The sequence below is a fragment of the Ricinus communis genome, chromosome 10, assembly GCF_019578655.1.
Source record: "Ricinus communis isolate WT05 ecotype wild-type chromosome 10, ASM1957865v1, whole genome shotgun sequence".
NCBI classification, from domain to species: domain Eukaryota; kingdom Viridiplantae; phylum Streptophyta; class Magnoliopsida; order Malpighiales; family Euphorbiaceae; genus Ricinus; species Ricinus communis.
In genome coordinates, this window is record NC_063265.1 from 9,416,678 (window position 1) to 9,440,764 (window position 24,087).

The following is a 24,087-nucleotide window of genomic DNA, read 5'->3' on the forward strand; positions in this document are numbered from 1 at the left end:
CAATCATCTTGGAAAATTGACAGGATAGCCATCTCAGGCTGAGAGTAGTTTGTCAACATTTGCCCATCCCCTTTTCCCAAGTCTCCCAAGAAGAAAATGACAAGATGTCTGTCTTCTATCTGCTACTTTTACTCTTCTTTTACAGACATTCAAAATCATTTCGGGAGTAGGAACAGATGGTAACTCGCATACTTGGTGAGTAAACATTACATTATTTCAGAAAATGTTCAATCTCAAAGATAATTCAACAAGAGGCAGCATTTTCTAAGTTAAATCCAATTTCCGGAAAATTTTCTTAAAATTTTAAAAAACAAATCAAAGCATTCCAAGTTTTACATTTCAGTTTCTCTGATGACAGGTTGTTTTATCCAAATAGGAGGAACAACAATACAGAGCGGTGAAGTCCTTCATTGAGTCCATGCAAGTGATAAATTGCCGTGAAGGATCAAAATTGGAACTGCATCTCAGGTGCATACCCCAGGGCTTCAAGGTGACCAGCCATGGCCTTGTTCATAGGGGGTGGTCCACATCTCAGAATCTGCATGTTACATGATCCTAACAATTGAGACATCCATAATCATGTCCCTTTAAATTCTTTCCATTCATAGATGAAATCAAAGAGTGGACTTGCATCTTCCAATTTATGAGGGTATATTTAGATGCACATAGCAAGTAAATAAATTTAAAAAAAAAAAAAAAAAAAGCATACCTGAATATCAGATGCAGGTGCAGGGCAGTGTTCTTTAATCATTTCCTTTGATACAAAGCCAACACCACCATCCCAGACTTCAGGAGGCTGAGACAACAAGGCAATTTTATTAATAAAATAGCCACTGGTAATAAAATAACTTCAACATCTATAGCCCTAATCAGTATGAGATTATACATCCACCAAATAAGTAGTAACTTAGGCACAATGAAACTCCACATGGATCAGAAAATGATAGTATAGTGGCAGAGCCAACCAAAGAGGCCATACATCACCAATGCATTTGTCAGCTTACTAACCATGACCATAAGTTAGCAAATTATCAACCAGAATCAGTTATTACTTGCATTTTCTTTATAATATTCAACATAAAATGAGAAAGTTATCTATATAGTCGAGAAAAAAGAAGAAGCTCTAGCAGAGGAATTAACCTGATTCAAAACATAATAAACTTTGAAGCGATTAGGGTAATTAGCAGCAAGGCCATCCAATTCTTCCTGTTCCAAAATCAAACAAATAATTATCCACTAAAATTATATTTTGTCTCAAAATACTGCAACGCTGGTGTGTATGTATTGTAGTTAGATGAATACTGCTGAATAGAACACCGGTCAATTGAACCAAGTAAATGGCCGAGTACTTGAGTGAACTGATGGACATTTTTACCCAAGATTTATACACGAGGAAACTCAGAGAAGCACACAGAATAAGAAAACAGTAATACAAGTTCAAATCTAAAACTGTTCACAGGAAAATAGAGGTTCTGCTCACCTTTAAAAGAATGTCTTCATAAGTAACATTAGCATAAATGAGGTGTACTTTTGTCTGGTCCTTCGGGTTTTCTAATATTGCTCTGGCGACCTAGGCGGTGAAACATCAAAAAACAGTTATCCATGTAATAATATGAAATAGTCCAAGGATCATTGCAAGTTAAGATCAACAAAAATGATGAGATAAAAGGAAGTTCTGGAAAACATACTTGGAACATTGGAGTAATGCCTGAGCCTCCAGCAAGCATTCCAAAAGCTCTAACTTGGCCAGGTTGATACCTAAAACGACCCTGGTACAGAAAAGATTTCAAGCACCAGCTGCCAAATGAGAGGCTTCACTTTTCACTATAGTCATGACATATGTATAGCCAAGAAAATGATTATTAAATATTAGTTGCGTTTTCACTTTTTTTCAATACCATATTCCCATAGAATGGGATGCTAATTAGGAAAAAAAAAAAACAACCAAGAATTTGGTAGCAATAATGCAGATTGAAAAGCACTTGTTGAGTTCACTTGCAAGGAGAACATGTACCTTGGGTCCCTTTACTGAAAGGTGATCACCAACACGCATCTCTCTAAAATGATGGGACATCCTTCCTTGTGGATACATCTACTTGCGAAACAATCCAAAGCAGCAAAGCAGATTAAGAGGGGGAAGCCACCATATGTAGACAGAGCCAACACAATCAAAGTTCATGAACAGAAAATTCTATGAATCATACCTTAATAACTAACTCAAAATGTCCAACATCAGAATCCAATGTAGTTGGAGTATATGGTTTAATGACCTCTTCACCTTGGCTATCCTTGCCCCTGTTCAAGGAAGTAACGGGTCAAAAGACCTAAACATAAAGATTAATCTTTCTTTGAGCCACCGATATAGTGGGACCCATGATTTTTAAAAAAGAAAAAGCCCTAAAGAAGAAAATTTGGCATCAACTTGTTCGAAAAATTAGTGTCAAGTTGAGATATAAATAATGAAAATTCTGAAATCTTTGGTAGAGCATTAGGAGCTTTCTGGGTAAAACATCTTTTAGTGATCCTAGCTAATGAAAGAGAGATTAGCAGATTGGATGTTCTGCGAGAGAGGTTTCACAAATTGTATCGAGTTACTGAGTTATCCTTGTGAGGGATCATGGACGCAAGTTTGTTGAGGAATGAAACTGCATCCTGTGTTGTTTTTCTTTTCCCAGGAGTCATTTTTTTAGTCTGTGATCCTCCCTGAAATTCCCATCAAGTGGTATCAAATATTTTGGCAATTGCTCTCAGGTTGAGTTTTGTTCGTTTAGAGCGGACAGGAAAAACTATTTTTGTTCAAGTGAAGTTTGCAATTCTACAAGGATAACATTTTATAATTAGTTTGATAAGAAAAAATTGACTCTAAATTGTATGTACCTAAGTGAAGAAAGAGAAATAAATACACCCACAAGAAGCGAAATACAATGCTAGTATTTCCTTTTACGTGTTTTGGTTCCTCAATATACCTATGTCTAACAATCCACAAACCTCAAAAGGATAATTGACTAACTTAACAAATTTACAATTGCAAAACACTCTCTCGCACTTAACACAATAAGCATGTCACACCCTTTCTAGTGTAACAACAATTGCTGAAATGTGCTATGTTACTCTCCACAGTGAGAGCTCCTCTGCTCTCCTTTTACTCTCTGCACCACATGGCTATTCTTTTTAGGCATTGGATTCTTTCTTTAACAAAATCTAGGCCCGTCAATAGGGTGGGACCCCCAAATTTGAAACAAAATATTAAGAAAAAAACTCGGCTATAATAGGCATGGAAAGGACTGGATTCAGTACCTATAAGAGAAGAATTTTCTACCATCTTGTTTGACAGATTAGTTACGAGTAACATGTTTTAGTAATCCTAGATAACTAAAGAGGACACAATGTTGCTCATATCCTTTTTCTTTTTCTTTCTTTTGCATCAAATTTGTGGGTTACACCATGTTGGGGAGTCCATACTCAAGCTCAATATTTTCTCCTTCCATGACAACATCCATGGCTCGATTTGGATTACAGCTCCTTGATAGCATCCCTTTTAAGTAATGATCTCTTTGTGTTCCTATCGAAAGGAAGACTACCATACTTTTGAGTTTTTGCTGCCATGTAGTTGCAGTGCAAATTCAGATCTTAATGTTGTCGGAAAAGGGAAGATTATTAATTGTATGCCCACCAATATCATAGAAATCCCAAAATTTGCCATAAAAGAAAAGGAATAAGAATGTTGACTATTGTAGGCACTGAAAGGAAGGAATTTAGTACCCACAAAAGAAGAATTTCCCATCCTTGTTTGACAAATGGTGCCCAGTTCAGTTATAAATAGCCATGCATTTGTCTGGCTTTGCTAAAGAGTAATAAGATAATGGAAGAGCTCTTTATGTGGCAAGTAACATGTTTCAACTGTCCTAGTTAACTAAAAAAGATGTAACTAGGTTATTGGGTGTTGAGCAAGAAAGGTTTATACAGTTTTCTGTCTAGAATTATAACAAAACTTTGTTGAGTTGCCGAATTATCTTGGATGCAGGTGCAACGGAAAATTGAACCACATAAATTTTTTTTATATTGTTTTCCTTCTCCTGTGGGTGTTTATTATTCTTGTTTCTCTCTGCTAGAGTGCGATTTAAGAATACTAAGAATGAGTAAAATTCAGAAAACAAATGACATATTGCATGCGCATAGATCAAACATTTTATATGCAATTTGACTTTTAAATGATAGAGATGCAGAAACCTATTTCCTCAATCTCTTGTGTCAGAAAGAAAGGAGGGATTAACCAACGAACCTGCAGCTTATATGTTGTCCGATTGGAAGGCCCAAAACTGAAGTAGGTGTAGGAAGTTCAAAAGTGAACTTCGCCACATTATGGCTAAGCTGAGTGCGCTTGACAAGTTTAAAATCCTTGAAATTCTCAGGATCTAAGCAGCCTAAAGACCACACACATATACAGATTCATAAAACAATGCACATGCAGAAACAAAAACAAGATCAAATTACACTAATTACAGTCCAAACTTTGGCAAAACAAAATTTGATTCTAATGTTGGTAATCCCAAAAAACCCATAAATCAGAAAGTTCAGAGAATAATTCAACCATTTCAGTACAAAAAAGGGCAAGAGTCAAATCAATACCCAGAAGTTAAAAACACAATACAATGACATGTAGAGGGTGAGTAAGAGATCAGAACCTTTAGGTTTCTTAGCGGAAAAAAGAAAGACAGCACCAACAGCAATGGCCAAGACAGCAACAGCTACACCAACAAGAATCTGAGTATCAAGTGTTTGCAAGAAATCTAAATCCATAATAGTTGATCGCCCCAAGAAATCCCTCAAGTAGCAGAGGGTATAGAGAGAGGGAGAAATTTTAAGAAAGAAACTGAATGAACGAGCGAATAAATGGTTAGGGGAAGGAGAGAAAAAGACAGAGAATGGGTGTTTTATGGGCCCTCTCTAATATCAATGGGATTTGGTGGTGCTGTAACAGTAACTCCACCACTAAAGTCAATTTTCAATAATTGAAAGAAAAAGGAAAAGGGGAAGAAGAAAAAGAAGTAGGTAAGCAAACAAACTCTTAAATCATATGTTTTAAATTAATGGGAGAAAATAGTTTTAAGGTATATTTTGTTATTAGTCTTATTTTTTTTATTTGTTTAGGAATTATATTCTTCCTCTGTATTTTTTTTTATTTTATTGATAAAATATTATTTAGAAATAAAACAAATAATATTATTAAAAGACATTTGTATATTAAAATAAATTAAATTAAAATTTCATAATTTAATGAGGAAATATATAAAAAGAATTTGGTTGTAATAACCTGCCAGTATCTTATATAGAGAAGGGGTAGTTGGTACTGGTGTACCATCCCATTTTATTTTGTCAAATAAAACATGGACTGCCAGTTTTACAGTCCGTTAAAAAAACAGTTTTAATTAGAAAATAATGGAATCTAACATTTTAAAATAAAAAATAATTTTATAAGAATATTAAATAAGTATTTTTATAAAATAATATTTTAATACTTTAAAATAAAAAATAATAGTAAATATTAACTAAAATAAAATAAAGAAATTATTCTATCGAAAATAATATAACATATGGCACACTTCACCCACCTAAAAAAGGAAAAAAACCATAAACATATATATACGAACATTAATGCAGTTACACAAAGGAAAAGAAAATGCAGGAACTCATATCTACTATAAAGTAGCTTAATTTTTATTTTTTACCTATAAATTTATAAATTTTAGATTTGAATTTTTGTTTATAATTTCATCTATTAAGGTACTTTCAATCTTGAAACTAATATTAGAATATTTTTATAATATTAAAAAAAATAAAGTTATTTTTTAAAAAATCTTATTATTTTCTATTAAAATGAAATTATTCTTTGTGAAATTAGTTCGCCTATGATTATTTTTTAGATATAAATAAGTAAAATAAGAACCTAAGTCGAAAGTTCATAATCATTAATCTAATTAATTAATTTAATTAATTAATTAGCTTAATTAGTTAGTAATTAAAGGTAACTACTACACACGTAAAATAATTTGAGTTATATAAAAAGTTATGATATAAGAAAAGAAAGCATTTTTCAACAAAAGTGGGACTTGAGATTTTCTAAACAAAACAAAAGAAGCATGGAATGGAGAGGGTATCAAGCATCAACATCAAAAAGAGCAACCACACACAATCAAAATTATTCAATATGAATTCTCACCAAATACTTTTTAAAACTTTAATTTCCACTAAACTATTTTTTTTCAATTACTGTTTTTATATTTATATTTATTTCAAACACTCAGTTATTTATTTAAATTTTTAACCAATTAAATATAAGTCTTTCAGCTTATTCCTTTATAGTATTTACTACAATTTGTTTAAATCTTGTGGCACCTCTAAAGGATTTAAACAAACCATCAAAAAAATTTATATATTCACTGATTATTTAATTAAAAAGTCAATTTAAAAATATATTAATTGTGACAATTCATATAGCTACATATGTGGTATGCTTAATAAATTTTTATAAATCAAAAAAAAATTATTGGTTGTCAATGATAGAATAAATTTTTCAGTAATAAAAATAATTTAATATTCAATAAGAGTTTAAACCTCGTAATATTAAAATAGAAGGGTGTCAAATAAAAAATTACATAACTTATTTTAATAAATAAAATTCCTATTGCATACTATGTTTACACATCAGTTCAGTCCAATTAAACTTGGTCCTCAAATTGAACACAATTAATAAACAAATAAGTAGTAGTTTTTTCAATTTTTGTTTTAAAGATAAAATTCCTTTTATATTTGAGTAATAAAATGCTGACGCAAAAGTTGTCGATTATACTTATGCAAAGTAAAAAGATTTAAAAAAAAAATTAGGACAAGAAAATTCCACGTTTTGTCGTTTTTGTATCTGAGCGTAGTCGTAGATTGAATATTTATATAAATAGTGATTGAATTTTATATTTAGTTTTATTTTAATTATAAAATTATAATTTATCTAATTTAGATATTTCATAAAATAAAAAATTAATATATTATAAAAATAGTCTATAAAAATAATTTTAAAAAAGATATACTATGTGAATTTCAATATAGTGACATATGAGAAATGTTTTTTTACATTGTAAAATATATCACCTATTACTGGTTTTGAATTAAAAGAAAATTTTACATTATAAAATAGGTAACGTATCATTGTGATATTTTTATAGTACAAGCTTGTGTTTAGGAAAAAAGAAGAAACGGGGTAGTTGAGTAATTGAAGGGTAACCTAACCACCTAACAAGTATAGCTACAAAGCCAACAGTTTGGACACAGCACGTGGTTTCAACAATCCACTTGGCGCACGTGACCAATTAACCAACAAAACAGGCTTCCAAATTTGCCAAAAACTTCCTAATTTAATGGGTGGGCTCAAATAAACTATTTATTTAAATTATTTCTCATTTTCCGTAGCTATCAGCACAACTACAGCATAAACTGTACCCATATATACTGTTTGCCTCTCACTCTGCAACCAAATGGTCAATACTACTAGCAAACGACTGATACATATAAGTATTTATAAGGAAGAAAAACTTAGTTACCCTTTCACTTTAAATTTAATTTATGTTTTTTTTTTGGGTCCCTGTGAAAAGAATGCTTCAGCTAAGAATTACAAGAAAGAGCGATCAAATTTCTGAACTATTGTCATCTTCCAAACAAAATTCTGGGTCAGCAATTGATGTCCAAATAAGCTCTAAATTTATAGTAAAATCCCTGTCTCTGCCGATGACGACAGAAACATGATCAGCATTAGGGACAATACTAACTTGTGCATCAGTAACCTTACTCTTGAAATTATGGCTACACTCCAATGGGACAACATTATCGCTGTCGCCTTGGATTACACAAAATTTCACTTTGGATTTCATCAAAGTCTCCAAGTAGTCATCCATGAATTTTGCTCCTCCACATACCACATTATGCATTGTATGCCAAGCTGAATGATGCGTGTGCCTTGTCAAGTCAACAGCTATGAAATGGAGATCCCTGCCAATGTCAACATTTATATAACAAGTTATGATTGAAAGTACTTATCTACTCTAAGTGTATATCTTCATTATCAGTTGCATATTATATTAAATGATTAAAATCAGTTGGGAATAAATTAAGTTTTACAATGATATTAAATTTTAAAATATATATAAAAATAATTACATTTAAAATCTATCCAACTTAGTAGGATAGATTATCCAAAACGAAGAATTGCTTAATAAAAAGTAATTTATGGCTATTATGATAAAGCTGGTGTTACCTTCTCCAAGTAAGTAGCTTCAGAATATTCTCCCATATCTTGTGGTTTCGACAAATAAGTAGACAAACGCATCGGCCTAAGTGCTCGTACCATGACATAAAAGACGAACCAAAGAGCAATGGTGGCCACAATTTCTTCCCAGCAAGTTTTTGAAGCGCTACTAGACTTGCCTCTTCTTTAGAACTTGGGAAGTATGGCTACAGCATTTTTGGAAGAGAAACAGAAAGAAAACAACATAAGCCTTGATCGACATTGTAAAAGTTTGCACAGAATTTATAAAGCAATTCAATCTATCACAAGTTCTATGCACTTACTGGTGCTACGAGGGTGATTGATTTCACGCAATCTGAGTATTTCGCAGCAAGTGCCAGTGCAATAATGCAGCCCATGGAATATGCAACGACATGGAAAGATTTCAACTCGAAAGGATGGATCACGGATTTTTCAATCATTTCCAAGTGATCCCTTAAAGTATAGAAACAGTTATTTGGCTTAGGACTCCTTCCAAATCCCAAAAGATCGACAGCAAATAGTCTGTAGTTTTGCTCTCCAGACTCGGAGAGATTTGGAAACACTGTCTCTGTCCAAAATGAAGAGGAAGAGAGGAACCCATGCAGGAATATCACATTTTCTGCCAAATTGCTGCAGCTATCCGCATTGGCAGCTGTAAACAAGAAATGATAACAGCATCAGTACTGACCATGCTACTTAATAAAGCAACAGCAGCTGCTGCTACCACTTAAAGCTTGGAATGGATAACTTCGTGTAATGAACTAGATAAATTTATGGATTAAAATATTTAAATTGCTGATAATAATATATTACGTAGAAACTCATTACAGGAATTATCATTTTCCTGAACCACAAGGAACTGTCTACTCAATTAATTATACAATACAAGCGTAACCAGAATATGTCTTCTTATCTTTCATTTTCTCAGCAATCAAATAGAAGCTTATAATAGCAATAATCTCAAGTTTCGGTCCCAACTTCACCAAATTTACAAGTGATTGCCGCTAACATTAATGCTCACGTCTGTTTATAATAAAAATCTTGAGTTTTAACTCTTTATTACTCTCAATTAAGTGTCCACAGAATCAAGCTTTAGTTTAAAATTTGAAATTAATTAAGTGAATCAAGGTAACATTTACGATTAATTACCTCTCGAAGGTTCCCTCATAACTACATGCAACTTCTGCCCACTGCCATCTTTCATCCAAGAAACACAAGATTCGCACCCACAATCAGACCACTTATTGTTATTCACCATCTTTCCTTCAGCAGCACCAACAGAGCAGTTCTCCCATTTCCTTGCAAAACCCAAAAGTCCCGTTTGCCTAAACACATTTTGCCTCCTATACAAAGTCTCTGACATCTCAATACCCTCTGCATCAACCCCAGCATTCCCTTCTTGCGCTTCTCTGCTTTCACAATAACAAGAACATGCCTTCCCTTCAAAGAACTTATCAAGAAACCTATAAATAATACAAAAGATGATTTCGAGAAAATCAAGATAGAGAAAAACAATGAAGCCAAGCGTAGAGATGATACTATTGGCAGCTTTTATGGTACATCCTCTGACCAAAGAAGCAGGAGACATTGAGAGAAACTTCAAGAAAAGAGTGAAAATAGTATTTTAATTAATAAATATTGGACTATAAGAAAAGATATATATATAAACAACTTGCAGTTGGGATTTCAGAAGCAAAAGATAAGATGAATATTGAGCTGAGACGCAAGAAAAGATTGTAGCAAATTGAAAGAAGATTATTGAGCCACGTAGGAGTTAAGGATCTGAAAGAAATGAAAAGTTTGATTCTGTTTCGACCTCAAGAATATAATTATTTTTCAAACTTGCATGTCTGTTGTCTTTTCTAATGGACAGAGAGTGAGACATATGTTTATAATATTTTGAAATATTTAACAGAATCCGGCAGCTTCATCACAACAAACAGAGTAAGACATTTGAATATTTCAATCAAACAAAGTTCATTAAGAGCAAACATTTTAACTGATAAAAATATTTTAGCAGTTTCTTTTATACATATAAACTTGTAAGAATTGACATATCTAATTTTCTAACTTATTTGATATTCATAAAGATAATTCATTGTATAATTATTTTATAGCTGATATAAAGTAATAGTCGTGGCGGCAATGCTTAGCTTTGCGGAGCAATTGTATAATTACTACTTGGATAGACCTATGTGCAGAGGGTTGGCCACGGGCCGGTATGAACCCAAAATTGAACCAGTCAAAACAACATTGAACCGGTCAAATTTAGATACTAGTTTGAATCTGCTCGAAATGCACCAGTTCAAACCGATTCTTTCATTGATGGCACCATTATTGTGGGTTCCTAAACCGGAGCCGACGGTTTCGATTCCAATCTGTAATAAAGGAAAAGAATATGTAATCATTTCAAAAAAATTAATTTACATTTATGACCTTAGAATCGGAACTGTGAATCAAAACTGATTAGTTCCGATCTAATTATAAGGGCCATGGAATTGTAAATTGCTGGTTTCTGAGCAGAAAACTAGCGATTCATGTACCGTATGTGTGTTAAACTTGCTTCACTTGACCCTTGCCCAGTCCCACAGCAGATTTATTCATAATGTTGCTATCGTCCCATTTTCTTGGAAACAAAAGAGAACCCATTTCGGAGAAAACATTTCTTCTGCCATATAATGACTCTGACTGCTCATCATCACTCGTATTCCTTCCTGTAACTTTTAATCCCTTTTTTCCACAATAGCATGAAGAGGATTTCCCTTCAAAGAAAAACAATGAAACTCGGTGCATTTTGCAAGTGTGCTCGACTATTTTTTGCCAATTTTGAGACAATCTTTGATTAGCAATCTATTAATTTTATTCTTTCTTGTTTCTTTTATAAATTCTATATCATATGATTAATCAAAGTTTAAATTTGAAAATTTATAATTAATGCTAATAATATAGGATCAATATATATAAATGATTGATATGTGTCAATATTCATACAAATTATGGCCAACAAAAGTGGACTCGATTTAACTATTAGCTGTTCTCGATCCATCATTTTGAGAACTTTATATCAAATACTTATATAATTAAGAAATATTTATCTAGGTTTAGTGTATCCAATATAGCTGATAGAAAAGTGATTAGGAATGACAACGAATAAAGACTCGCCTATTTAAGAATATTCGAACCCAAACCCTATTAAAATATACATACTTGAACCTGTCCTAAATCCGTTTAAAAAATTATTTTTGTTACCCAAACTTGAATAGAAAATTCGTATACTACCTGAACTCAATTAAAATCCATTTAAATTAAATAATTATTAAATATATTTATAGATATTTAAATGCATAGCGGGTACGCTACCTGTTTATATAAATATTCAGATAATTAAATAGGTATCTATTTACCGAATCCATTTACAATAATTAAATTTTAAAATATATAAGCATAAATTAACGTAAACAAAAAAATACAAAATAACAAGATATAAATTAATCAAATCTTAGTATTCAACATTAAATGTTCAATATATTAATACAATCTAAACATAAATATGATAATATTTTAAAATAACATTCTAAATAATAAAAATATAATAAATTTTAATATACTCGGGTTCGAGTAACGGTACACACGGGTTCAAATTCAAACCCAACTCGAACTCAATACGGGTAATAAATTAAATTTTAAACTCATTTGAAATTTATTTATTATTATTTAAATATATCATATTAGGGTTCAGTCGGATCGAATATCTAAAAACCCGCCTATCCGCCATTTCTAAGAGTGACACTTATGTGTAAGTATTTTATATTTTAGTATTAGACGATTAACACATACTCTATCATTTAAAACTAAAAAATATGTGTCAACTGTCCATCAATTTAGTATATAAATAGTAACATATATCAAACTTTCAATACTTTGAAAATAGAAATATCACAATTTAATAGTAATGCGAAACAAATATAAGAAGAACAAAACATATATAATTCTATTCCTTTTTCTTTTAATATTTTCCATCTTATTAACTTGCCTTTCGAATGAAAAGTTTGTCACAGGCGGAGTGTTGCTTACTCTCATCATTTTTATCAAAAGAAAATAATGAAACAGAAATTGAATGTTGAAAGATTAAATAAAAAAAATAAGAGGAAAAAGAAGTTTCATGGACACGATTTTTGTTAAAAAAATATTTTTACAATTTTTTTTTTGCAAAATATTTTACATTTTTTTTCTCAAAATTCTTTACTTATATGGTTTTTTAAAAAAATAAAATTGTGAGAAAAAAATATAAAATGTATACCTAAAAAATACTGAAATAATATTATTTTAACTTCTATTGTTGTAATATCAGTCAAATGAGATAGATTTATCGTTTTTATTTTATATTTTTATTTTTCAGAATTTTATCTAGAAAAAAATACTAAAAGAATACCTAAACTTGTATTATTGTGAAACTATTATTTTATATTTTTTTTAAATTTTCATTAGGAAAAAACTTTTAAAAGTATATCTAAAAAATATCAAAAAAATGTATTATTATAAAATCAACCAAATGAGAAAGATTTATTATTTTTATTTTATATTTAATTTTATTTTACATGATTTTTTATAGCAATTAGTGTATCTTGATGATATGAATATATATATTTTAGAAAATAATAATATAACATATAAAAAAATATATTTTGTACCGTAAAAATAAAATTTTACCCTTCACTTTTTATATATTTGTAAAAAAAGAAAAAGCTCCATAGATAAATCGAAAAGTTCGGAAGATAGGTAATTAGTATCGGAGAATGATGGTGGTTCAACGTTCACAACCAAAGTAGTATGCTGTCTTAATATGTTTTCAACTATGAATTCGATACATAAACGCTTTCAAATTCCTTTATTACTTGAATCAATGTTTCGGGTTCGGACAATCAATTTCTCCAGCTTTTATATGTAAAAAAAATGTTGACCGTGACATACATGCATTATGCATGGTCTATTTTTCATTTCTGTATCGCGTTTTTGCATTAGCAGAAGCATCTGAATCCTGCAACTTCCAGGATTTGACCTTCTGACTGTATCAGCCTACCCAAATACTCGCTCCTGGTAGAAGAATAAAGCTCAAATAGACAACGTCCTAGAAAGGTTTCTTCTCTATGAGTACAAGGAACGGAAGTTGCTCAAGGATCCAAGTAACTTAACTTGATATAATCTTATGTGATGCATCAACTACTGTCACTTTTCTTTACTGGATCAGAGTTCACTGTTGGAAGACTTTTTCTATACTGAGTAGATGTCAACCTCCTCTCTAATGGTGTTTTTCTTTTGCTCACTACAAATCTATTAACACCTTTCCGCATTGGCATTATTGATGGGAAATCTTCATCTGGGATCTGACTCAACTCTGAGATGTCCTTTATCTGGGCAACACGTCGGAACCATCTCTCTGCCTTGGCTTCCTCTGACATGTCCAGAGGATCTGGTTCCTTCACTGCTGACCCTTCCAAACTTTTTCCATTCCAGTTCTCTCTGATGTCCTGATTCTTAGATGGATGAGATATAGCCTCTGTCAAACTTGCCACCTCCTTGACATTCTCTTCACTAGAGAATCCACTGTTCCTACTCTCCTTGCCACTTGTCGGGGAAGTTGTATAATTCTGTATAGAACTATCCATAAGATTCGATTTACCACTAACAATCTCATTCCTAGAATATCCACTGGTCCAACTATTCCTTCTATTAGGCAGGGTATCAACAATATCTTGAGTTGATTTACCACTTGTTAGTGCCTCGTAAGTTGCATCTGCCTTGCTTTCATTTGAGTTCTTCCAAGCTCTCGATTGAGTGCTCCCTGTACTGTCTTGTTGATTTTCCATCCCTTGAACATAAGCTGCAGCAGGCGGCCCAGGTTTACTGTCATCCAACTTTTCTGAAAGCTCTTCTGTTGCTGTAGAATTTGAATTTGAATTTGAGATTGCACTCCTAGCATTATTAGCTGAATCAGCTCCACCTGACTGCTGATTATCCTTCTGAGCAAAGTAGTTTGGTGGGAAGGGGACAAAAGGCACAAAGTTTGTATCACTAGCTTGTTCCATGGCCATACGTCTCTTGTACATTGGAGAAGTCAAAGAACGATCTTTCCTTTTGCTGACGACAAATCGATTCTCTCCTTTTCGCATTGGCATGATTTCAGGGAAGTCCTCGTCTGAAATCTCACTAGCCAAATCTTTAACATTATGCAGCTCTGCAACTCTCTTAAACCATCTCTCAGATTTTTCCGCTTGTTCTCTTTCCTTTTCATTGCTCAGATCCCGGCCCATGGGATTCTCAGAAGGCTGCCAATTTTCTGATGATTTACTATATCCATCACTCCCAGAAGCTGTTTTTTCACCAGTGCTTGACGCAAGAGACTTACTGTCCATCTCCGCCTCACTCTTGTCCATTTGTGTCTTATCAAGTTTCTTGGCAAACATATCTGCAGGTAAGGGCACAAATGGAATATAATTGGAAGTAGAAGAGGGAGTATTTGATTCCATATTTTGTCCAATGTTGAAAGTCTTGTCATCAGATTGAAAACCAGCTGTCTTACGTCCAAGAATCGCATCCAATCTCTGGCTGATTGGTTGACTGGCAGATGTATTTGCACCTGTGCTTTCAACAGGGCTACTGTTACGAGAAGTTCTTTCATATTCGGCATTGGCCAGCCTCCTTTCAAGTGGTGTCTTTCTTGTGCTAACAACAAATCTATTAACTCCTTTCCTCAATGGCATGATTTCAGGAAAATCTTCATCTGCTATGGCACTGCCCATGTCCGAATTACTATCCATCTGAGAGATCTTGCTAAACCAACGCTGTGCCTTCTCTTCATTGGCTGCCAGCCTGCTATCCACATCATCTCTATTTGCATCACTACCATTGCCATAACCCAGACCTGATCTAGAATTGGTGGTACCAAGTGAGACATGTCCAGGCCGCTTGCAATCACACCTTAAGCACGCCATGTTCCTCCCATAATTAAAGAAATCGCATCTGCAAATGGAAAAGTTTTTCTATTAATAATTTAAATGAAGACAGATCAACCAACAAGTCCATAGGAGATAAGAAAAAGAAAATTGCTCACTGAGGACACTCCCACTCCCCACCAGTAAGCTGCCTCTTTGGGCGTGCTTCTTCACATTCAAGGCATTTCATATTTCTTGCAAAGTTCATGAAGCTACACCTGCTCAATTAGAAAAATTAATAAAAGTTATATATATATATGTATTAGAAAAACAAAAATGTTACCATACATATCACTGACACTAAATAGTAGGTTAAGAAATTAAAGAAATATAAATGAAATACCTTGGACAAATCCAGTCACCTCTTTTCATTTCAATGTTTTGCCCAAGAGGCCTTGATGCTTGTTCATATCTATCTGGGAATTGGTTTTGCACCGACACAGATAGGTTTGTCTGTGGAGTATAACTCAGCTGGGCCAATTCACCCAATAGATATCGCACAGATGACTCGATTTCTTCACTGGGTAGATTGTTCTTCTTAGAAGAAACAAGATTGCTTGCATAACTTAATAGAAACCTTACCAAATCAATTGTGTGTGCCTTATCAGTATTCTGCACCTAAAAGTAAAAAAAAACAGGGTGCTGAGGATAAAGACATTTCGAATTTAGTAAACAAGGTTAGAGAGTTCTAATGAGAGAGAGACAGAGAGAGAGAGAGAGAAGGGAGACAGGTAAGCGGCAGCGGCGAACTGCCAGAGTTTTAGCAATATCATTTGTTGGTGATTGTGTGTAAGAAAATGGCAAAGACCGCATCTAATTTCAGGGTAGTTGATAAGAGAACATTATGAGTGGTCTCAGAAAGACTTTTTATAAAACCAATTAATTTATATGAAACATCATCTGCAAGAGTTTGAACACTTCCAAGATCGAAACAACAATCTCTTTTCCACTTACCATGCCATCAGTTCTATTTCTGTGCTATCATTTGTCTGTGAGTGACATATTAACATAATCCTTTATTATCGATCTCAAATGTCTAAAAGAGTAGTTCTAGATAATGCTTAATCTCCTCTTAAGTAAATGGAAAAATATTAAATAACTTAACACAAAAATATACATAAAAACAATATCCTCTCAATTAAATACTAAAATCATAAAACAAGAATTCAAAGTACCACCATCAATCGTAAATGTTAAATAAGCATTGACAAAAAAATCAAAACTACTAACATTAGCACCAGGTATACCCAGAAACGACATCATTCTCCTCTTTGAAACATCACCATTTTTAAACAAAAAGGGCATTCCTTTATCAACAACCACCTCAATATCTCTTCTTGATAGCATCCTACACACAATTAAAATAAAATGAATTAAGTTAAAATAGTTTTAATCATGTTATAAGGGAAAAAGAAATGGAAGATAATAACTAACCTTAAAAGGTGGGGTTTTTCGCGGGAAAACGCAGAGCAAGCATTAACAGCACAAATAAAATGCTCCGGCAAATTAACTCCATCTGTTATTATCAACTCATCATCTTCATCAATTTCAATTTGCCTATTAAAGTACCCAGAGATGGATAGGTTGTTAATGAAATTGGACCATTCGGCCCATGGATGGACAGGCCAACCGGCAGCCCGAGTTAAGGAGGCGGTTTGGGTATGGAGTTGCTGCTGCTGTTGTTGAGAAGCTTTGATTTTTAAGGGGCCTGGAAGACAAAGAGACGAATTATGGTGGTAGTGAGAGAGAGAATGGAGAAGTTGACGACGGTGACGGGAGAGGCGGAGGAGAGAAGGGATGCGGTGGTGGTAGTGATGGAGGAGAAATGGAGAGGGAGCTGTGGCCGTGGTGGTGGTGAGAAGCATGAGGAATCTGGTGGCGCCGCCCATTTCTCTTAGAGGTGGAAATGCATGAGATGTGGTGGTTGTGACGGTGGCGCTAAAACCCTAAGTGGCGGTGACTTACTGATGAGGATTTGAACTTGTGGAGTAATTTGGCTAAGAATTTCTTTTTTAAAAACAATCCTTGTTTTCCAAGCTGGAAAATATCTTGGTTCTTTGAATTACAATAAACCATACTTTTTTCTTTTTGGTGTCTTCTTTATTTATTTATTTATTTTCATTAACAAATGTATTTCAGTCAAAATCCAATGTCAATGAAGAGAAAAACAAGGATAAATATAAATATAATATTTTCCCTTTTTTTATAATTTTTTTTTGACAATAATTTCATAATTTTCAATCTAATTGATACGACGAGTGCTCATGATTCAGTTAATCGAATCAACTAAAAATTAAAATCAAATTGTTTACTTTAATTTTTTATTTTTAAAATCGAAATCATATCAAAATGAACTAGTTAACTGATAATCAATTAATCGATTCATACAGACCGATTAATATTATTTTATAGTTTTAAACTGTCACAATTATTCAACAAATATTTTTACAAAAATCTTGAATAGAAACAATAATGCTTGCTAAAATAAGTGTAATAAAAGTTACAATACAAGTTATACAACCAATATTAAAAAGTACATTTTTTTAAAAAAAAGTATATAAATTTTAAATATTTAAATATAAATTTACTTAAAGAATTTATTACGAATATCCGTTATAAGAAGAAAATACAAATCTAAAAACAAAGAAAGTAGTTCTTAATTATCAATATAAATGAGAGAAAAAATAAAGTTATTTTAGGTATATTTATAGTAAATATATAAGATATAATATTTTTAGTCAGTTAACTGAAATTTATAGTCTTTTTATTTAAAAAACTAAAACCAGTCAAAAATCAAAATTATAAAAAAAAAGTAAGACATAAACTTAAACCATCGGTTCTGTTATCTAATAAATTCAGTTTAATTTAATCGAATTTTGAATTGGATATAATTTAAATGGTTCTTTTCTCAATCCTAATTGATATAACTGATTTTGTAAACTTTATCTACTGTTTTTCTTAATATTTTTAAATTTAGTTATGTTTCTTTTGGTGATAAAATTGTCAAAGTAAGAAAAGGTAATTTTTTTATAAAGGAGCTGTATTTAATTTATAGTTGAAGTTAAGTTAAACTCATCTAATGATGTAGCTAATTTATTAAAAAATTGATTTTGTTACAGTGATAATTAATTAGAGATAATTATTCAAACAGGAAGTAATTGATTTTATTTTGTCATAAATGTGACATATGCACCGGGTAGCAAGTTACAAAAATTAATCACTAACAGCTAAATAGAGTAAATCTTCTCTAAGATGATAGTCTGTATAAGAATAACATTATATAGTAATAAAAAGTTAAAATCACAGGAATAAATTCTTTATTATAATAAGTCATGAATTTATTAAGTGTCATCTTAAAAAATATTTCTTTATTTAGTAAATATTAGTATATATATATAACTTTAAAAAAATATATACTATGAGATGTGTTTGTTTCACTGTAATATTGTTTTGTCTTATCAGTTTTACTTACATAATAAGATAAATTTTATCTTTAGTTTTTATCATTTAACCAACAAAATTAAGTATTAAGCCCAAATAAATATTTTTAGTATTCAAACTAATATTAAATTATAATCTTTTCATAGTCATAGATCGTAAAAGAAAATTTATGGTGAACTGTTTTTTTGTTTAAAATTACGATCACAATTTTTTCTTTTACGTTTCTTTTTTAAAAAATTTTGTTTATACAGTTTTTTTATTTCATAATTTATTAAAGAAATACTAAAAATATACTTCAAAATATTTGAATAATTATTTTTTAAAATTTATATTATTGTGACTTTAGTTTTTGTCTTATATCTTTTTTATATTTTCAGAATTCCATAAAAAAAAATATACTAAAAATATACCTATATGATATTAAAAGGATATTATTTTAAATTTGTATCATTATGAATTCAATTTTTATTCTAGGTATTTTTATTTTATTAAAAATCTCATAAAAAAATTTAAAAACATACATGACAGACACCGAAAGTTTATTTATTTTAACTTGTATTCTTATAAATTTACCTTTTAGAATTTTATTCGGAAAAAAATACTAAAACTAATACCTATAAGATACAAATAGGATATGATTTTAACTTGAATTATTGTAAAATCGGCTAAATGAAATAGATTTATTGTTTGTATTTTATATCTTTATGTTTGATATTCATAAATTGAATAATATTACGTATTTGTTTATAGCAACTAGTGTATTTTGATGTTATGAAGATGTGTGTTTTAAAAAAATACCATAATATATCAAAAATATTTCAATAAAGTTTGAAATAAATGAAGATATAATTAAAATAAAATTAAAAAATATATTTAACAGTAATAAAAATATACTAACATGACACTAATAAAATATCAAATGAATACTATAATACAGTTTAAAAAAATTTATATAAATAAAATCTTAAAAAAATTCGCAATTTTAGTAGTCGAGAAATAGTTTCTCCTTCTTCTTCTTCTACTCTTTCTGATTTAAATTCTGAAGAATTTACTATTCAAGGGTCTAATATCTCAAAAATAGAAAATCAGTTACATAATTGGTCCATCCCTAAACAAAATGTTAATAGTGTTTATCGAATTGGAACTTTTGATTTTGCACAAAATTATTCTATTAAACAAACTGAACAAACTATTGCTTTAAATAAATCTCATGAAAATTTACATTTACTTTCGTCCTCTGCATTGCATGAACATATTAAAAAGAAATTTAAATTTTTACATATAGGCATGGTTCAAATTGCTGTTAAACCTTTATTTAGAATTGGATTGGACATACCTATTTTCCTTTGTTTAAGAGATGCAAGACATTTGAATTTTTCAAATTCACTTTTGGCTATGGCTGAATCAAATTTAGCCAATGGTCCTGTCTATTTTAATTGTTATCCAAATTTTTCAATTTCATTATTTGATTCAAATATTTTAGACACTTTGATTTTAACTGTTAAAACTAAAAATATGGATTTTGCTGAAAATTCTAGATCTATACCGCCATTTATAGGATCTATTATAAAGTAATGACAACAACTATAGATCCTAGAGCAAGACATTCTTTAACAAGAAATGAAACGATTTTATTTGAAGCTAATCCTTTACATTCTAAAATACAAGTCCCCAAAAGACTAAAATGGAATGAGTTGTCTCAAGCTGGAACTTGGGATTTACAAGAAATTAATAAGCCTCAATCTATAGAAAATAATTCTAGAGTTTCACAAATTTTAGAGCAATCAAATGGTTCACATTCAAATAAGTTTTTCACCTACTTTTTTACCTTCATCTAGATTGTCTACTTTTGAAAATTCTAGACCTTCCACACACATGACGTTTTCCAAATTCTAATACAAATTTACAAGGGGTTGATTTTGAAAATAGGATTCCTCAACCTTTTGCTGATTACATTAATATAGACCAAGATAAAAATTCCGATGAACTGTTTTGTCACCTTCTAGATCAACTATGGAAAATTTTTCAACTTTAAATATGATTTTTACACCTTTCGAAATAGATAAACCTTTTTTACGATCTGATTATTACCATATAAGAAATCGTGAAAAAGTTTTATGGTTTCAAAATCATTTTTCGAAGGGGGAGAGAGAGACTATTCAAGAAAAATTTTATGAATATTTAAATTCACATTAAGGTAAATGTTCCGTTTTTTATCTGGTTTGAAATTTATTGTAACAATAATGATATAGAATTTCCTTTTAAAAATATTTTTACAAATGATAGAGTTTCTAAAACTTGGAATACAACCGTAGGAAATAAACAAATTATTTCTGTTCATCCACCTTTAGAAAAAGTTAAAATAAATGTTCATAATCAGGAAATAATTGCTTCACCCTTTAAAAGAATAAGCTCTGATAATGATGACAAACTCCCTTTATTAAAAGATATTAGAAATGTTCAAAATCAAAATAATTATACAAATCAAATTCTTTTTACAATTGCTTCACAACTTGATAGGATAGAGACATCTAGCCTAAATAATCAAGCACCTAGGCCAGGTGGTATACCTATGAAAACCTATTTTTCAACCCCATGAGATTCCTGAACAACAATTAATTAAATTAAATGATAAAGATGATATCTTGAACCAAATAAATTTAAAATTAGCTAGTCTGTCCTTGAAAGATAAACCTTCTGTTAGTGTACTTAATTCTGATAATCCTGAACAAAATGAAGTTAAAAATTTAGAGAGTCAATTTATTAACGATAAATTTGAAATAAATAAAATATACCATAATAGAGGTTTTGACAAACCTAGGACTAGACATTATTATCCTAGACCTACTTCTCCAGATGTCTTGTTTGAGGAAAGAGTTAGCTTTACTCAAGCAAAATATGATGGAGATTCTGTTTATGAATGGAACTTAGATGGTCTGTCTCAAGAAATGACCATGGTCTGTACTTCGTACAGAGCCAGATCTGTAAATAATACTGATAAAAAAATAGCTCAAATGTTAATATCTGGCTTCACTGGTCAATTAAAAGGATGGTGGGATAATTACACCTCCTTAGAAGATAAATCAAGGATTTTAAATGCTAGGAAATAGTTATAAAAACTGAAAATCAAACATCTATTTAAACTGAAGAAGAAGATGCTGTAGCAACTTTACTTTTTGCTATTACAAAATATTTTGTTGGTGAACCTAATCAATATCAAATTCGATCTTTTGAAATTCTTTCAAATTTAACTTGCCCTAAACTTCAAGATTTTCGTTGGTACAAAGATGTCTTTTTAACAAAAGTTTTCTCTAGAACTGATTGTAACCATAGTTTTTGGAAAGAAAGATTTATTGCTGGTTTACCTAAATTATTCGCTGAAAAGGTTAGAACAAGGATTAGAGATTTTTATGGAAATACTATTCCTTATGATACTTTAACCTATGGAGAAATTATTAATTTTATTAATAATGAAGGCTTAGCTTTGTGTACTGATTTGAAATTAAAAGCTAAAATTAAAAATAAATTTTCACAATCTAAAAAAGAGTCAGGAGATTTCTGTTTTCAATATGGCTATGAACGTATTCAAGCCCCTTCTTCAAAAACTAAAAAATATTTGAAAAGAAAATCTTCTAATAAAAATTATAGAAAAAATACTCTGAATTTTCAAAAAACTTTTTCATCCAAAAATATTTCTCAAAATAAAAATAAAAATAAAAATAATAAAAAGAAAGGTCCTCCCATACATTACAAATGTGGTCGTGTTGGTCATTTTAAATCCCAATGTAGGATGAAAGAAAAAATCAATAATTTAGACATTTCCGATAAACTTAAAGATCAAATGCTTAATCTTTTACTATCGTCTGAGATCCCGAAAATTCCGATTTAAGTGATTTTGAAGAAAATGATTTAAATATTTTGAGTGATTCATCTTCTACAAATACTGATTTTGAAACATGTGAAGGTCCTGGAATTTGTACAGGTCCTTGTTGTAATTCAACTTTAAATGTTTTAACAAAAGAAACCCTTTCTAATCTTTTTGAATTAGTTGATAAAATTAATGACGCTTCTGATAGAGAAAAATATTTTTTGAAATTAAGAGATATTGTTTTACATAATGAAACCCAAAAAACTGAACCTATTCCTTATAATTTAAAAGAAATTTTTCAAAGATTTGAACCAAAATCTTCTAAAAATTCTACACCTAATATTCAAGATTTACAAGAAGAAATTAAAAATATAAAACAAGAAATTAATAATTTAAAAAATGAAAATTTAGATTTCAAAGAAAGAATTTTAAAATTGGAACTAAATAGGAAAAATAAAGATATTGCTGAGTCCTCTGAAAATACAAATAACTCTCATATTAATGAATTTTTAGCTCATATTACCAGAGTAAATTTTCATAAATGGTTTATTTTTGTTAGAATTCTTATAAATGATTTTAAAATTGAGACAATTGCTTTAGTTGATTCTGGAGCAGATCAAAACTGTATTCAAGAAGGAATTGTACCTACACAGTTTTTTGAAAAAACAACCGAAAAATTACATACCGCTGATGGTTCAAGAATGCAAATAAATTATAAGCTTTCTAAAGTTAAAATTTGTAATGACGGATTATGTTTTTACACTTCTTTTATTTTAATAAAAAATCTATCTGCTACTGTTATTCTTGGAACTCCGTTTTTAGCATTGCTTTATCCTTTTTCAGTAGACACTCACGATATCAAAACTAGATTATTAGGAAAAAAAATTTGTTTTAAATTCATCTTCTCTGAGCAAGAAAAAGACATAAATGTTTTGAAGAAAAATTGCGTTTTTAATGATCTTATTAGTCAAAAGAAAAAACAAATCGCTTTTTTAAACAAAGAAATTTTGTCTTTAAAGATTAAAGAAGAGTCAGACCTTGATGTGACAAAAGCCAAAATAAAAGATATTGAGAATCTCTTTACTAAAGACTTATGTGCACTGTCCCAAATGCTTTTGGAATAGGAAAAACATGTGATTTCTTTACCTTATGTTAAAGATTTTCCGAAATGACATACCAACAAAATCACATGCTATACACATGAACACGGAACTTGAAAATCATTGTAAGAAAGAAATAGATGAATTATTACAAAAGGGGTTAATTCGTAATTCTAGTTCTCCTTGGAGCTGCTCTGCTTTTTATGTTTTCAATGCAGCAGAAAGAGAATGGGGTGTACCTAGACTTGTCATAAATTATAAACCTTTAAATAAAGTCTTAGAATGGATTAGATATCCTTTACCTAACAAAAGAGACTTGTTGAAAAAACTTTATGATTTAAAAATTTATTCCAAGTTTGACATGAAATT

At 30.6% G+C, this 24,087-nt stretch overlaps 3 protein-coding genes across 3 annotated transcripts; all 3 read right to left on the reverse strand.

The window, feature by feature from the left end:
• Window positions 1-192: 192 nt before the first annotated feature.
• Window positions 193-4,939, reverse strand: LOC8268574 (NADH--cytochrome b5 reductase 1). Its single transcript, XM_048379925.1, has 9 exons — window positions 4,686-4,939; window positions 4,283-4,424; window positions 2,205-2,295; window positions 2,015-2,092; window positions 1,689-1,769; window positions 1,481-1,570; window positions 1,141-1,206; window positions 710-796; window positions 193-538 (listed from the first exon to the last, which is right to left on the reverse strand). The coding sequence occupies exons 1-9, from the start codon at window positions 4,798-4,800 to the stop codon at window positions 446-448; spliced, it is 843 nt and encodes a 280-aa protein (XP_048235882.1). The 5' UTR covers window positions 4,801-4,939; the 3' UTR covers window positions 193-445.
• A 2,638-nt stretch (window positions 4,940-7,577) lies between these two features.
• Window positions 7,578-10,075, reverse strand: LOC8268573 (probable lysophospholipase BODYGUARD 4). Its single transcript, XM_048379912.1, has 4 exons — window positions 9,467-10,075; window positions 8,620-8,969; window positions 8,306-8,502; window positions 7,578-8,040 (listed from the first exon to the last, which is right to left on the reverse strand). The coding sequence occupies exons 1-4, from the start codon at window positions 9,903-9,905 to the stop codon at window positions 7,680-7,682; spliced, it is 1,347 nt and encodes a 448-aa protein (XP_048235869.1). The 5' UTR covers window positions 9,906-10,075; the 3' UTR covers window positions 7,578-7,679.
• Window positions 10,076-13,177: 3,102 nt separating this feature from the next.
• LOC8268595 (zinc finger protein VAR3, chloroplastic) lies at window positions 13,178-17,362 on the reverse strand. Its single transcript, XM_002530898.3, has 5 exons — window positions 16,744-17,362; window positions 16,540-16,657; window positions 15,653-15,927; window positions 15,429-15,527; window positions 13,178-15,337 (listed from the first exon to the last, which is right to left on the reverse strand). Exons 1-5 carry the CDS (start codon window positions 17,196-17,198, stop codon window positions 13,534-13,536), a joined length of 2,751 nt encoding a protein of 916 aa, XP_002530944.2. The 5' UTR covers window positions 17,199-17,362; the 3' UTR covers window positions 13,178-13,533.
• Between the last annotated feature and the right edge of the window lie 6,725 nt (window positions 17,363-24,087).